This window comes from Cucurbita moschata, unplaced genomic scaffold (genome assembly GCF_002738365.1).
Source record: "Cucurbita moschata cultivar Rifu unplaced genomic scaffold, Cmos_1.0 Cmo_Scf00001, whole genome shotgun sequence".
Taxonomy (NCBI): Eukaryota; Viridiplantae; Streptophyta; class Magnoliopsida; order Cucurbitales; family Cucurbitaceae; genus Cucurbita; species Cucurbita moschata.
Window position 1 is genome coordinate 9,363,895 of NW_019268517.1, and position 16,825 is coordinate 9,380,719.

General features: G+C 36.5%; 1 protein-coding gene and 1 long non-coding RNA gene across 2 annotated transcripts; one reads left to right on the top strand and one right to left on the bottom strand.

Moving 5' to 3' along the window:
- Positions 1 to 7,185: 7,185 nt before the first annotated feature.
- On the bottom strand, positions 7,186 to 11,544 carry LOC111458637. The gene is made up of 3 exons (XR_002713201.1): positions 11,396 to 11,544; positions 7,675 to 7,741; positions 7,186 to 7,500 (listed from the first exon to the last, which is right to left on the bottom strand). It is a non-coding gene; the product is annotated as an uncharacterized LOC111458637 (long non-coding RNA).
- LOC111453061 (ABC transporter B family member 1) lies at positions 8,029 to 14,127 on the top strand. The gene is made up of 9 exons (XM_023094388.1): positions 8,029 to 8,820; positions 8,928 to 8,982; positions 9,067 to 9,242; positions 9,348 to 9,548; positions 9,639 to 9,898; positions 9,975 to 10,291; positions 10,427 to 10,650; positions 11,530 to 11,903; positions 11,984 to 14,127. The coding sequence occupies exons 1-9, from the start codon at positions 8,329 to 8,331 to the stop codon at positions 13,983 to 13,985; spliced, it is 4,101 nt and encodes a 1,366-aa protein (XP_022950156.1). The 5' UTR covers positions 8,029 to 8,328; the 3' UTR covers positions 13,986 to 14,127.
- Positions 14,128 to 16,825: the final 2,698 nt, after the last annotated feature.

A 16,825-nucleotide genomic window follows, 5' to 3' on the forward strand; every position in this document is an offset into this window, starting at 1 on the left:
AAAAAGTGAGATTCCAATAAATAAATAAATAATAAGACTTTGTCGGGTTTCAGAAAAAGCCTCTTCAATCTCATCCGATACGCTCTACATTCTTATAAAGCTCCAGTCTGTTGTAGCATTATTGTTTCATGAATGTTTGATGTACGATCTCACAATTCATCTCTTGGGGACCTGTTACAGCCTCACGGGTTTTACACCATTATAAGGAATGTTTTGTTCCTTTCTCCAACCAATGTGTGATCTCACAATCCACCTCTTTAGGACCTAGCATCCTCGCTGGCACACCACCCGATGTCTACCTCTAATATCGTTTGTACCAGCTTAAGCCCACCGTCAATCAATATTATCCATTTTTACTCGTTACATGAGATTGGAGGGGCAGCCGAAGTTAAGTCTCTTACTTTTCTACACCTCCCTCTTTCAATTTTGAAAGGACTTGGTGTTCTTGATATGAGGCAACTAAGTCCATCATGATTGTGGCCTTGTGGGCTGCTACAGCATCTTGCCAGCCCAAAAACTTCACCCATTAATCATACAAATTCAAACTCCCGACGCTAGGAATTCAAAACGCTAATTTTTTTGGTTAAAAGAACTTACTTAATTAGTTGAGTTGTGCTCAAATTGTCGATGAAATCTCAAAGTTCAACATCTAAAGACTTCTTGTCAAAATCTTGATGGGTTAGACGTCAACTCATAGGTAATTAACTTGCATCTTAAATTGCTACACCAGCAAACAAGTTTCAAAAATCATATGTGAAATCTCGTATCGGTTGGAGACAAGAAAGAAGCCTTCCTCACCGTGTGGCTGATGGTGAAATCTCATATCGGTTGGAGACAAGAAAGAAGCCTTCCTCACCGTGTGGCTGATGGTGAAATCTCATATCGGTTGGAGACAAGAAAGAAGCCTTCCTCACCGTGTGGCTGATGGTGATACATAACGGGTGGTGGGTTTAGGCTGTTACAAATAATATCAAAGTCAGTCACCAAACAATGCGAGACACTTGTTGGAGTAAGGCTACACCCTCTCCATGATAGACGCGTTTTAAAATCATGAACTGACAGTGATATACAACGGGTCAGTTTCTCGTATTGAAAAGAGTTGGGTCCTCGAGATTTAATGAAGCGAAGTGAGATGAAGTTGAGGAAGTTAGGTAAAGAGTTAGGGTCGAAAGTGGGTTAGGAAAAAGGGTCCCATAGTTCTAAAATTTGGTGTTGATTGCACACTTTCCCTTTGTTTGGAAGATTTTGAGAGAAGATGCTATGAGCCATCATCCTCTGTTAACTTCAATTATTTAGCCTCTGCACATGCTCCCTCTCTCTGCTCTCATCTTTTAAGATTATTCACGTCCTACTTTATACGGCTCAAAATAGTTCATATTTTGAATCATTATGCTTGATTGTTCTTCGTAATCGTTTCTCAATGCTACGAACTATTCTGATTGAGTATCAATAGTGTCATGATGTTGACGAAGTGATGTAAAATGTTTTGAATTTGATATCACATATTTAGTTAAAAAGATGGGTGAAATTAACGAACTAAACCATCAATCTCAATCAGAAATCAGCATCTTCGTTCTTATCACAAAACTAATGGTCAAACATCAAATTTCTGGTTGATAAGATATAAATGTGAAATTCTTTTGACGAATTAAAAGAGAACAATCGATCAATTCAACCAAATTTAAGAGATAAACATGTTAGATGATTCTTGGCGAGGTACTATCGAACATCATAAAAAGGTGTTTGGATAAATTAATGTACACTCTTCCTTTCCCTTTCTTTCCTTTTTCTTGTCTTTTTATGTGGTTATTGTGCATGAGCTGTGGTTTATTTTGCTGACAAAATTATGGCAAACTACCTCAAAATTCAAACCCTCAACCCCTCCTTTCATCATGGAAACACGCTCTTTTTCTTTTTCTATCGATGAACTGATGTTAAGATATATGTTTCAATTGAAAAATCAGACGTTCGTATCTTTTAAAATAACTGTTTTTTTCTCGTTTGAGATATATTTTTCATAAAATTGTATGCTTTCATTCAAAAGATTCAATTTTTACTCGTGGGTATTGATAATTTCTTGTGTAAAAGCAAATAAAGCGGTGGAAAATGAGAGACAAAGTCAAAACAAAAGAAGAAATGTTTAGATGAATAGAGAAAAGAAACAAAAAAGAAAACAAGACATTGAGATAAAATATATTCCATCCAAAAAACCCTAAAGAATGAATCAATCATCAACATACATACAAACATAATGAAGGGCAATTTTGTATTTTCACATTTTTACATAAGGTGATACATGTGGACTACCAACAAAAATGATCAAAATATTAAGATGAAAATTGAGATAAAATAGATGGAATGTCCGAAAACGGGAAGTAGAAGACATGTAATAGCTCAAACCCATCACTAGTAGATATTGTTTGCTTTGAATTTTATAACGCATTTACTATAGAGAGGATCTAGCTCTATCTTGACTAGTGTATCGCACCGTTCAAGCCAAAATAAACCATATCCGCTAACGATGGACTTAGACTATTACGTTCCAATATGATCCCTATATTACCCCTATAACAACAATCCATTTGTATCTCCACTACGCTATTTCCATCACCTTGGTCATGTTTCCCATTATTTTGTTCCTTAAACCTTCCATCACTCCAAATTCTTACCAATCTCTTCAATTTCTACGTTATTTCACCTTTATAACCTATTTTCGCTCGTGGACCTCTTTAATTCTTATACTACCAATCTGTACAAATCTGTAAAATCTGTAAAAGTAATGTCTGTTAAGAAAATCCATATCTTAAATAACTAAAAGAACCCGTATTAGTTTATGAGGATAGTTTTCAGTCTTAGAAATAGTTCAAGACAAATAGGTAACAGGATCATGTTGCCCGTCTAGATTTCAAATTTTGAACATAATTTTCAAAACACTAATTTTCTTTTTAAAAAAAACGAAACCCCAAATAAAAATGTAAACTTTATAAACATGAATTAATTTTATTTTGCATTTTAAAAGTGTAAGTTTAAAATGACATCCACTTAGATCCATAAATAAAGACTTGAAAAGGTAGACTAAGATGCTTAATGCATGTGCCTTACTCACTAATATATACTCATTATTAATAATATGCTTTTTAACTTTTTTTTTTTTTATAAATTAAAAAAAAATGTATCATTGTGGAAAACAACTAAGATTTGGAACTCAAAATATTTCCCTTCCTCCAAAAAAAAAAAAAATTAAAAAATTAAAAAAATTAAAAAATTAAAAAATTATATTTTGATTGGAAAAAAAAATGAGTGGTGACAAATTGATCATAATGAGTTGCTAATAATGTATGCCATCTCATACCACTTTGTATTATACTGAAAATGAGTTCTAATTTTTATTTTTTTAACCCCAAAAAGTAAAACAACAAAACTTTGTAATTTCTCTTTTTTGCTAATAATAATAATAAATATGCATAACTAATATATATGTAAAACCCAAAAGAAAGGGAAAAAAAAAAGGTGTCACATGCAATGAGCTAAGGTTTAGGAACCATAAAGATCAAAATTTAATCCAAATAATACAATGAAGAGACCGAAGTGATTCAACTTCAAACCTAACCAAACAACGTGCTTTTTTCACCTTTTCTCGTTTCTTAATTTATTTCTCATCATTCGTCAATTTCAAATAATACTTCAAATAGTTCCAACATAATAGTAATCTCACAATTCTTATAAAAACAAATAAAAGAAAAAAGAAAAAGAACGTGAGATTGTGACCATATACAAACACCAATAATGTAACATAAGCTCATTGCTAACAGATATTATCCGCTTTGACCAAATACTATGTTCTTTATTTATTTAATGTTGTACACAGCACATGTTAATGTTATGATGTTTTTGTTTAGCCCTAGTCCATTCAATTGGGTTGTCAAAGATTTGCCACTTTCAACTATTAAGATCTTGGGTATAATTATTATTATTTTTGAATTCCCCAAAGTTAAATATATTATATTAATCCCTTTTCATTTTAAATAAAATTAAAAATTAGGGTTTGTAATGAATCATTAAATTAAACCCTAAAAAAGTATGGTCTGTAATTCCCCTAATTCATAATCATAAAAGGTTGTCTCTGTCTGTAATTTAGCAGGAAAGAGTGTAAGCTAAGTTACTGAATTGGAGAAATCATGTCTGGAAGTGACCAAAAAGCACTTCTTTTCATGATTTTAATTTTTAATTAGTAGGGTTTAGGGTTTGTTTAGGACGGTGAAAGTGCTTTTTTAAAATCTAATAACAACTCCTCTCCTTAATTTGTTCGGTCTCATTCCACACCCCAACATTTATTTCGAAATATTTTTTATAAGGATGTGTAGATCTTGTTAAGAATCACGATTCTCCACAATGGTATGATATTGTCCACTTTCAGCATAAACTCTCATGACTTTACTTTAGACTTTTCCAAAAGGCCTCATACTAAAGGAGATAATACTCCTCACGATCATTCCCTAAATTAGCCAATGTGGGACTCACTCCCAATAATCCCCAACATATCTCTCCCTAGTATACACGTTTTAAAACTGTGAGGTTTGATAGAGGCTTAGACGGTTACATTATCTACTAGTAGTAGGTTTGAGCTGTTACATTCATAGGTTGCTTTCACTTCTCATCGAAACTTGAACACTACTTGAACATACAAATTTAGTGTTCAAATCAAACTATATGTTTGGTTCGACTCATCGAGCATTTTCACTTTACTCAAAGGATCTACCTCTTTTAGAGTAAGACTTTATGTTTCGTCCCCATAGCGTACATATGCCCTACTAAAAAAACCTAGCAGTGGATAGACATCTCGAATATATATAATAATATTGACGTTGTTTTGACCTAGAAGGTCCCTTCCCCCAATGGTCCAGTCCAATATGACATTATTGAGGGAAAAAAAAAGATATGATCCCAAGGAAAAATTTGAGAACATTGGTTGAATACACAGCCCATAGAGGTAGAGGGTAATAATTAAGTACATACATCCTCCACTAGCACTATTAATTATACCCTAAACACGTATTTTTTTATGTGTTTGACTAGAAATATGAGAAACTAAATGAAATGATTAAAAAACAAAGAATTGACTTTAAGAAAACTTAAAATAGAATTAAGAAAAGATTACAAATTTGTGTCCATAAGGTAGCTTGTAACCTTAATTCAAACTTGAAGAACTATTCAATCAAAAACTCATTCCAATCAGTAAGGCACATGCAAGAGAGAGAGGAAGAGCCCTAAGAGGTCTGTGTTGTTGTGTGTTTGGTGGACCCTAAAGGCTTGTTTTTCACACAAACAAGAACCCATCTATACTCTAGGAGAAAAGATGATGATATATTACAAAATTTGTTCCCCTTTATTGTCACATGCCTTACAAAACTATACCCTACACCACAATACCACTCCTCTCTCTAACCCCATCTTACACTGCTCAAGAAAACTGACACTTTGTATCTTCTAGGGTATGTGGCCTTATCTTTAGGGGCAGGTGTTAATAGAAAGGTTTAATCTTGATTAGTGCCTTAATTTAAGGTTAAAGTAGTTTAATTAAAGGGGTACTCTATTATTAACAATAAAAGTAGGAATTAAGTAAGGCATAGGAAAGACAATGGAAGGGAATGATTAGGGTTTGTCACATGCGAATGCAAGTATTTGAGTGGCCACTCAACTGAAAAATCTCTTCTTTTTTATTATTGTTTAATGGAAAAAAGAAAAGACATCCAAATCCAAAGAAAATAATTGAAGATATTCAGCTTGTTTTAGTGTAAAGAAGGGGAAGTCAGCTAAAAAAAGGTTTTAACTGTGGCCTGAATGTCTGCACCCACGTGATTTAAAAGGTTACTGCTTCACGTCAACTAAATTTGAAGCTCTGTTCATCGCACCCCAGAAATTTACTGCCTAATTAACTCCACCCACCACTTCTTAAACATCATAACAAACTAATAAAAGATGTGTGAAAATGGGTGAAAAATGAAGATTGGACAGGTTGTGCGTGGGGCGTGGCAGAGCAAAACAGAGCCATCCATTACCAACTACGCCAACCGTCTCATACCACCATATACAAAACCCACCAACTCCTTTTCAACTTTTTACGAATCTTTTTGGTTCATTGTAAGGAGGGTGTAAGAAGTAAGTAAGAAAGGTTGAATAAACCAAAATTCCCAGAAACAGAGGCCAAATTCTTAGGCTTAGAAACTTGAAACAAAACAGAAGCACTCTGTACCACTCTGTTTCTGTTACAACATGTTGATAAGAGGGAATTAAGAAGGTTGCTTGCCTTGTTTGAGTTCCTAAACCCTAAATCCAACCATTGCCTGTCATCATGCTTTAATTATTCCTTTTATGTGTATGTATTTTTGGCAGATTTTGCTGACAATTCCCCTCGAATCCTCCCTTCACTTTAACTTTCTCCTTTTCTCTTTTTCTCTTTTTTCCATCACACTTGTATTTTTAAAGTTGTTACTTAAATCTTCTTCTTCTTCTTCTTCTTTGGTGGGTTTTGGGATGGAAAACCTGCTATTACTCTCATAAATTCCACCCACATTTCCCAATTTTATAACCTTGTTATTTAACTACTACTCTGTTTTAGATTCTTCTTATGAGTATCTCATGATTTCAGATGTTTGTATAAATAACCCTACTTCATACTCTTTCCCTAAAACCACACCAAACCATTTCTTACTCTTAACCTCTCAATAAATTCATCTCTCTTTTACCGACATCTTTTTAAAAGCCTAACTTTATCGCTAGCCGATATTATCCTCTTTGAATCGGATTTTTCCTCAAAATTTTTAAAACATGGTCGCTAGGGAGAAGTTTCTATACTCTTATAAAGAATGTTCTCCAACCGATGTGTAACCTCATAATACACCTTTCTCCCTTTTAGGGCTCAGTATCCTCGCTAAAAAGATTTTCACACCCTTATAAAGAATGTTTCGTTCTACTCCCAACCGATGTAAAATCTTACAATCCACCCCTTTCAAAGTCCAGCGATCTTGCTGGAGAGGTTTCCACACCCTTATAAAAAAATGTTTCGTTTTGTTCTCCAACTAACATAAGATCTCATAATATGATTTGGTTCAACCAAAAATTTGATGATACCTAAGAGAAGTATTTGACCATGAAGGACTCTCAACTAACAAAATTGGCTCATTTAAGTTCTTCATCCAAGATACCAACCCTCCCAAAATTTATTATAATAAATGCTAATAATAATAATGTGTTTGAAATTGAAATGAATAAGCATAAAAGAAAGTAAATGAAGTTCCCTTGTTTTTTAATGTGTTTTAGTTATAAATGTCACCTCCTTTCCTAAGACTTTACTTCAACAATGGGGCATCCAAACAAGGCATAGTGTGTAAGAAGGAAACCTTTTTTCCGGCAGTTCTGACAATTTTTGCAGACTCAATGTGTATACGCTATCAGATTTTCAACTATGCTTTGGTTTTTCTCTTCAGTCAACCTTCCAATCTGCAAAAATAAAAATATTCATATTATTATTAATCTGCAGTTATGAAGCTCACGAGAAGCCAGAAGCTAAAAACGTTTATGAAGCTCCATTATTCCTCTTTAACGGACTTAAACTCCTTTTAAGTTTTAACCTCAAAAGAAATAGCTTGCCAATTGTAGAAATAGAAAATTTACCTGTTCGTTCATATGGGAATTTTCCAAGTTCACTGCTGGTATGATTAGCCTGAAATGAAAGATCAATCTGATACCCAAATCAGCCACAAATATAGTAAAATACAAAATAAGAACAATTATAAGGTTTTGACAATGACCCAAGCAATTATTTTTCTTATTGGGATTAAAGATGAGATTTTAGTTCTTTTTTTACAAAACCCATCTCCAAGTTTTGAAACAGTGTGATTTGTCGGGTGGAAAATCCTTCTGTTTTTCTCACTCTGGGTCTCTCTCCTTAACATGTGTCACTTTCTGTGTTTTTTTTTTTACAGAAGCAAAGTGGGAACAATTGGAAAAGCAATCTGACTGTAAAAAGAAGCAGACCAGTTGTTGTCTCTTTGACACTTGCATTCAATAAGTAGAAGATGAACAACAACAACAGGAAGAACAAGAAGAGCCGAGACAACTGAGAGAGAGAGTTAAAAAAAAATTACTCAAACTGTAGCAGAAGGAAAGAGATTGATGTGTGTGGGAAAAAGTTATGGAGTTGAAAAAAGTGAGCGGCAAAAACATGAGCTGAAACAAAGCCTGATAGAGTGAGCAGCAAAAAAGAAATAATAATAATATTAAGGTAAAGAAGGGGAAATTTTGTTCATAAAGCGAGGAATTTCGTCAATGTCACAAGATTCCGAGGAGATAAAGACGACTGAGCAGTGGAAATGGTCCGAAATGCAAGGCCTTGAGCTCGTCTCTTCTGATCTTCCTCCTCCTCCTCCTCCTCCTCCTCCTCTTGACCCGTTTATAACCAACAACCCATCAGCCCCAACAGCTAAACACACAGACCCTGAAGACCTGAGACCCAAAGAGGAGGTTCAAGACGGATTTGGCAGAGCCACAAACGGAGATATGGAGTCTACTAGTGATTCCAAGAAGGAAAACGGCGGTGGCACCAGTGGGGAGAAGCCTGAGGCTGTCACCGCCGTTGGGTTTGGGGAGCTCTTCAGATTCGCCGATGGGTTGGATTACGTTTTGATGGCAATTGGGTCGGTCGGAGCCCTTGTCCATGGTTGTTCTCTGCCTCTGTTTCTTCGATTCTTCGCCGATCTTGTTAACTCTTTTGGGTCTTACGCCAATGATGTGGATAAAATGATGCAGGAGGTTTTGAAGGTAAAGTAGAACTGTGACTCAAAACACAATCCAAGTGTATGTGTTGCTAATAATCTAGTGTAATGTCAAAAATCTAAGCAACTGAAATCCCTCTGCTCTAATTTCAGTATGCATTCTACTTTCTCGTGGTTGGAGCTGCGATATGGGCGTCATCCTGGGCAGGTACTGAGAGTGTCCATTAGGCTTCTCTGGGTTTTTTCTTTACATTCATATGTGAATTGAAATGACATATGAAACTGAGTGCAGAGATTTCGTGTTGGATGTGGACCGGCGAGCGGCAATCCACAAAGATGAGGATCAAGTACTTAGAAGCAGCACTGGACCAGGACATCCAGTATTTTGATACCGAGGTGCGAACATCTGATGTCGTTTTCGCCATCAACACTGATGCAGTGATGGTCCAAGACGCCATTAGTGAGAAGGTGAGAAGCAAAAAAAAGAAAAAGAAACCCAACTCTATTTTCAGTAATCTCTCTTTGAAACCCCCTTTTATCTGCACAATTGAATTAAATGAATGAACTTCGCAGCTGGGCAACTTCATCCACTATATGGCAACATTTGTTTCTGGATTCGTTGTGGGTTTCACTGCGGTGTGGCAATTGGCTTTAGTAACCCTTGCAGTGGTTCCTCTGATTGCTGTAATCGGCGGCATCTACACCACCACAATAGCGAAGCTCACTGCCAAGACCCAGGAGGCTCTTTCAGAAGCTGGAAATATTGTCGAACAGGTTAGGGGAGTTCTTAATAAAACTTGATTTTCTATGGATTTGAGCATCTTATATCATCCGGGTAGAGATAATTCTTGATGTTACATGCAGACAATAGTTCAAATTCGAGTTGTCTTTGCTTTCGTCGGCGAATCAAGAGCATTACAGAGGTACTCCTCCGCATTGAAGATTTCTCAAAGAATAGGTTACAAGAGTGGGTTCTCCAAGGGTATGGGATTGGGCGCCACTTACTTTGTCGTCTTCTGCTGTTACGCTCTTCTGCTCTGGTACGGAGGTTATCTTGTTAGACACCATGCCACCAATGGCGGTCTCGCCATTGCCACCATGTTTGCAGTGATGATTGGCGGACTGTAAGTAGTCACCATCTCAGAGTTTCATCCTGAAACCTTCAAATTTTTTACTGATGGATCGCTTTGTTTGACACAGGGCATTGGGGCAATCTGCTCCGAGCATGAGTTCATTCGCAAAGGCTAAAGTTGCGGCTGCTAAAATCTACCGTATAATCGACCATAAGCCCACTCTAAACCGCAACAATGAATCTGGTTTGGAATTAGAGTCAGTTTCAGGACTGGTTGAGCTAAAAAACGTAGATTTCTCATACCCATCAAGACCAGATGTAAGAATCCTCAACAATTTCTCCCTAACTGTCCCTGCCGGAAAGACTATAGCTCTGGTCGGTAGCAGTGGCTCCGGCAAGAGTACCGTCGTCTCCCTCATTGAAAGATTCTATGACCCCATGTCAGGTAAATGCCCAATTTTTTCCCAAATGCTTAATACATTGCTTTTGTGTTTAGCTTTCAGTCTTATTGTTGAGATTTAAGTTTTTGGACTTGGTTTATATGTTAACAAGAGAAGCTCCTTCTTGACTAAATGTGCAGGTGAAGTTCTACTAGATGGGCGTGACATAAAAACTTTGAAGCTAAGATGGTTAAGACAGCAAATAGGGCTGGTGAGCCAAGAACCTGCTCTTTTTGCCACCACCATCAAGGAAAACATTCTCTTGGGCAGACCTGATGCCGACCAAGTTGAGGTCGAGGAAGCTGCTCGAGTCGCCAATGCTCATTCATTCATTATAAAACTTCCTGAAGGCTATGACACTCAGGTTAGCTATCAATCTCAAAACCTATTTGTTAAATTTCAACCCTCTTAATCACGCTCCATTGGCTCTACAGTCAAAAGATAAAGCTAAAACTTCGACGTTTTCCAATGATAAATGTCAACCGTCGCGATGTTAGGTGGTTATCCTATCAGAATAGTTAGAAGCCCCCTGTTAATAAATAATGTCCTTAGGCAACGTTTTAATGTTTTAGAGTATAATAAACCATTTTTTATTTTCCTGAAGGGTTGAGGGTTTGTTTGATACCGACCTATAACTAAGATACAGGTTTGAAGGTTTACTTATAAATGATGCATCTGTTTCTCCTTTTTGAACAGGGGAATGGAATATTTTATTTCTTGCAACAAGGTTTAACCGACTTCTTTTTTTCTTGTTTGGTGAAAGTTTGAAGAAATGTTTATGGTCCTACAAACAATGGAAACAGGATAACATGCCTTGGTCAACAATGCATGTGCAGAAATAAATAGGTTTTTAACTTGTCTGCCCTGACAAATCAGAATCAAATAAACTAAAGGGATGGCATATCAAGCATATGGGTATGGGGATTCAATAGAAAATAGTCAATGCTGACATCTATATACAAAGCATATGAAATTATTTACACATTCATATATAGTTTTCTATTATTGACATAGCATGCTGTAGAAGAAATAATGATGATAGGAATCTGAATATGCTTTACAATTACCATTTTATCAAAGATACTAAAAAAAAAATAGTATTTACGCACCTTTTGATAGAATGACTGTAGAATTATTCTTCACCCTGAGGTTGAAAATGACACAAGTAGAAACAACCTTACCCATCTGAGGTACTTATGATGCTGAATCCTGAGGTTTTAAGTAGTAAGTTGGTATTTGGTAGGTAGGGGAAAGAGGACTGCAGCTGTCTGGAGGGCAGAAGCAGAGGATTGCAATAGCAAGAGCAATGCTGAAGAACCCTGCTATCCTACTCTTAGATGAGGCAACGAGTGCATTGGACTCAGAGTCAGAAAAGCTTGTACAGGAGGCTCTGGATCGTTTCATGATTGGGCGGACCACTCTTGTTATTGCCCATCGTCTCTCTACCATTCGGAAGGCTGACCTTGTGGCTGTACTCCAACAAGGAAGTGTTTCTGAAATAGGAACACATGATGAGCTCATTGCTAAAGGAGAGAATGGTGTATATGCTAAGCTCATCCGTATGCAGGAGATGGCACATGAAACTGCTCTCAATAATGCCAGAAAGAGTAGTGCAAGGTAGCTAAAATCTATTTCTTCTTTCTTAATTTTCTTGGTCTAACTTGTCTAACATAGACTTATGATGATTCTTAATCTAGGCCTTCAAGTGCCAGGAACTCGGTGAGCTCCCCCATAATTGCACGGAATTCTTCCTATGGACGATCGCCATATTCGCGTCGGTTATCTGACTTCTCCACATCCGATTTTAGCCTCTCTCTGGATGCTTCACTTCCCAATTACAGGCTTGAAAAACTTGCCTTTAAGGAGCAGGCCAGTTCCTTTTGGCGTCTTGTGAAAATGAATTCTCCTGAATGGCTCTATGCATTGCTTGGTTCTGTTGGCTCTGTTGTTTGTGGGTTCTTAAGCGCCTTCTTCGCATACGTTCTAAGTGCTGTTCTCAGTGTCTATTATAATCCAGACCATGCTTTCATGAGTAGAGAAATAATAAAGTACTGCTATCTACTAATCGGACTTTCATCAGCTGCTCTTCTCTTCAATACAATACAGCATTTCTTCTGGGATATTGTGGGAGAGAACCTCACCAAACGTGTAAGAGAGAAGATGCTTACAGCAGTACTGAAAAATGAAATGGCATGGTTTGACCAGGAAGAAAATGAGAGTGCCAAGATTGCTGCAAGGCTGGCCCTCGACGCGAACAACGTCAGATCAGCTATTGGAGATAGGATTTCTGTGATTGTACAGAACACTTCACTGATGCTAGTTGCATGCACTGCCGGATTTGTTTTGCAGTGGCGCCTCTCTCTTGTCCTTGTAGCCGTCTTCCCTGTGGTTGTTGCGGCCACTGTCTTACAGAAAATGTTCATGACTGGTTTTTCAGGAGACCTTGAGGCCAACCATGCCAAGGCCACACAACTAGCAGGGGAGGCCATTGCCAATGTAAGGACTGTCGCTGCATTCAACTCAGAGGAAAAGATTGTCAGACTTTTCTCAACCAACCTTGAGATCCCACTACGACGCTGCTTTTGGAAGGGACAGATTGCCGGCAGTGGATTTGGCATTGCTCAGTTCTCTCTTTATGCTTCCTATGCTCTAGGTCTTTGGTATGCCTCATGGCTTGTGAAGCATGGCCTCTCCGATTTTTCAAAGGCAATCCGTGTTTTCATGGTCCTTATGGTTTCTGCAAATGGTGCAGCTGAAACACTTACTCTGGCTCCTGACTTTATTAAGGGTGGTCGAGCCATGCGTTCGGTCTTTGCACTTCTTGACCGCAAAACCGAAATTGAACCTGATGACCCAGATGCCACCCCAGTCCCAGATAAACTACGTGGAGAGGTTGAATTCAAACATGTTGACTTTTCCTATCCAACTCGGCCTGATATCCCTGTCTTCAGAGACCTAAGTTTGCGTGCCCGAGCAGGTAAGACGCTTGCTCTTGTTGGCCCTAGCGGGTGTGGCAAGAGTTCTGTTATTGCACTAGTCCAAAGATTCTATGAGCCATCATCAGGACGAGTTATGATTGATGGAAAGGACATTCGTAAGTTCAATCTCAAGTCCCTGAGAAAGCACATTGCTATGGTCCCACAGGAGCCATGCTTATTTGCTGCTTCCATACATGATAACATAGCTTATGGCCACGAATCAGCTACCGAGGCTGAGATCATAGAAGCTGCAACTTTGGCGAATGCTCATAAGTTCATTTCAGCATTGCCAGAAGGATATAAAACTTATGTTGGGGAGAGGGGAGTTCAACTATCTGGTGGACAGAAACAAAGAATTGCAATTGCCCGTGCTCTAATTAGGAAGGCAGAGCTAATACTACTAGATGAGGCAACAAGTGCACTCGATGCTGAATCCGAGCGATCCGTTCAGGAGGCCCTAAACAGGGCCTGTTCAGGAAAAACAACAATCGTAGTCGCTCATCGACTATCAACTATCCGAAATGCACACGTCATTGCAGTAATCGACGATGGTAAGGTTGCAGAGCAGGGATCACACTCACATTTGTTGAAAAATTATCCAGATGGGTGTTATGCCCGGATGATACAATTACAAAGATTCACACACAGCCAAGTGATTGGCATGACTTCAGGTTCAACTTCCTCAGCAAAAACTAGAGAGGATGATGAGAAAGAGAGCTAGGAGATGGAAGCTTGGTAGTTGATAAGAAAGAAAAAGAAGAACAAAAACCCTTATACCCTTACCAATTCTTGTGGGTTTTATCTGCCATTTTCTATCCAGTAAGTATATTAAGTGAATTATCTTGATTTTTGCCCCCTTCTTACATAGTCCTCTCGTCACAAACACTTCCCAGAGAACCCAGATGCATAAAAACCCAACATCTTTTCAACCAAACATTCAAACATTTTAACAAACACCTCATATGCATTAAAACAAGCAAAAAAACACAACAGGAATTCACGCGGGAAACAGAATCATTGAATTCATTACATGGTAGTGAAACATGTGCATCCAAAGACAAGACAGTTACTGGAAGGAATCGATTAATAGGGAGGAACGGAAGAAAGGACATGAACAGCAGAAATCGGAATACGATAAGAAAGCCTCCCCCGTTCGCGCGCCTGTTGAATAAGACGATGATGTTCTTCATTCAATTCATGTAAATAAAATATTTACATAAAATACCTGGGCCTGGGCTTGGGCCTGGGCATTGTTATGTACTACAAGCCCATGGGTCATGGTTTTATGGGTAAGCCCACATTGTCTAGTTGAGATGCAAATAATAATAAATATATAATATCATATAAAATAAATAGTTTTAAGAGTAGTAAAGAAATTAAATAAATAAATAAATAATTGCTGACGTGGAGTGATGTAACATTGGGGACAGCAAGTCAAAAGACGGGAAACACCCGCCATGTAAGACGGCTTTGATAACGTGTACAAACGTGGCACACAAACTGTTGTGAACATCAAAAATCACGTTGAAAATGAAATTACAATTAATTAATTCATTAATATTTTTATAAAAATAAAAAATAATTTAAAAAAAGTTTGTATAGTCTTTGATGGTGGGCAGTCTATTATACGACCAAATACGTTATAATAAATGAGGCCATCTCCTTCAATTTAATTCAACTTTCACATTCATTTTATTTCTATCCAAATATATGAATTTCTTAATTTTATATTTATTATTATTCGTAATTATATTTGGATTCACACCCAATTAGCATGAATGGATAATGACTATTTATTAATTTTAATACAATTTATTTAAAATTTTAATTTCGATAATGTCTTCTACTTTAATGTATTGTTTTTAAAAAGATATTAAATTTTTGTCCATATCTCGACATTTCATTGTAAATTTTAGTTCTATGATTACTCGCACATAAAATTTGGTTATATGTTTACTAAACATAAAATTGTAAAAATTGTTATTTTAAATTTATATATCATTATTCTTTTTAACCTTAATGATTATAAATAAATAATTGAGATATGTGGAATATTAATTTTGTAATTCTTTCTGTAATTTAAAATTATGGTGGTTTTTTTATTTTTTTTTTTATTTTTTAATTTGTTTCAAATCATAGAGACAAGAAAGAAAGTTGGGGAAAGGAATCATTTGAAAAGAAAAAGTGGGATATTGGGTGAATAGAAAAATGTCTCTCTGTTTTTTTTTTTTTTTTTTAGATTTTGGGATTTGACGGGGTTGTACGACTTAAGTGTCCCACATTGATTAATTTAGGGAATGGTAATGGGTTTATAATCTAAGAATATACTCTCCATATTGGGATGAGGTCTTTTGGAGAAGCCCAAAGCAAAGTCACTAGAGCTTATGCTCAAAGTTAACAATATTATACTATTGTGGAGAGTCGTGTTTGTCCTCTTTATTTTAATTTATCACTATTATAATTTTTTACCATAATAATTGAAAAAATTATGGTTTATATTGTCCAAAATTGTACCAAATTTCTAGTACAAAGGTCACATGTCCAACTTTAGGACATAGAAATAATTTATAATTGAACAATCAAACAGTCTAAGAATCAAGAAAACGAAAAATAAAATAAGTTAGAGTTTCAAATATGTACGTAACTAGAAAATTATCGTTCTTCATAATTAGCATGCTTTTAGGTCGTCATATTGGGTTAAAACATGGCTAAAATTAAACAAGTTGTGTTTACCGTCATGGTAAATTTTAACGAGGGTCCCACTCCTACAAATATCGTGCAACTTAAAGACCGAAACAAAGTTTCAAAGGGATTATTTGAGATATTAACTTAAAAATAATTGCCTTTTATGGTTTTTTTTTTTTTGTATTTTTAAGGAAAAATAAATAAATTCAAATAGTAGTAGCTTTCTATGCAAATGGTCCAACCATGGGCCGAGATTCGGACCTTGATTGGCTCCAATAATGTACCCGGTCCCCCATACCCGAGGACAAAAAATAATAATAAACAAATGGGTGTCATTTTCAGACTCACCCAACTAGTGGGCTATATTTCGTCACAGCTCATTCAGATGCCGACACGTTCACCATTTCAAAATGAACCACCACCGATCACCACCCGCAACAATCCATCTCGCTTTTTCAAATGGTTCGATATTTTGACGCTTCCTCCCTCCCTCCGCCGATTATTTTTCGTACGTGGCGGCGCCTTGCCGCCATTGAAGATTTTTCTAACCAGGCCTTCAATTTAAAATTCTCCTCAAATTTAGATTCTATTTCTTGAACTTTAGAATATTCATTTTTATTTATTTTTCAATTATTACGTGGCGGAATTATATATTTGTTATTTTTTGGACATTTCATTAAAAAAAAAAAAAGAGGAAGGTTATTTTGGTCATTTCATCTAGCCACGTCATTTCCAGAATTATATATTTGTTATTTTTTTGGACATTTCATTTAAAAAAAAAGGAGGAAGGTTATTTTGGTCATTTCCTCTAGCCACGTCATTTCCAGAATTATATATTTGTTACTTTTTGGACATTTCATTTTAAGAAAAAAAGGA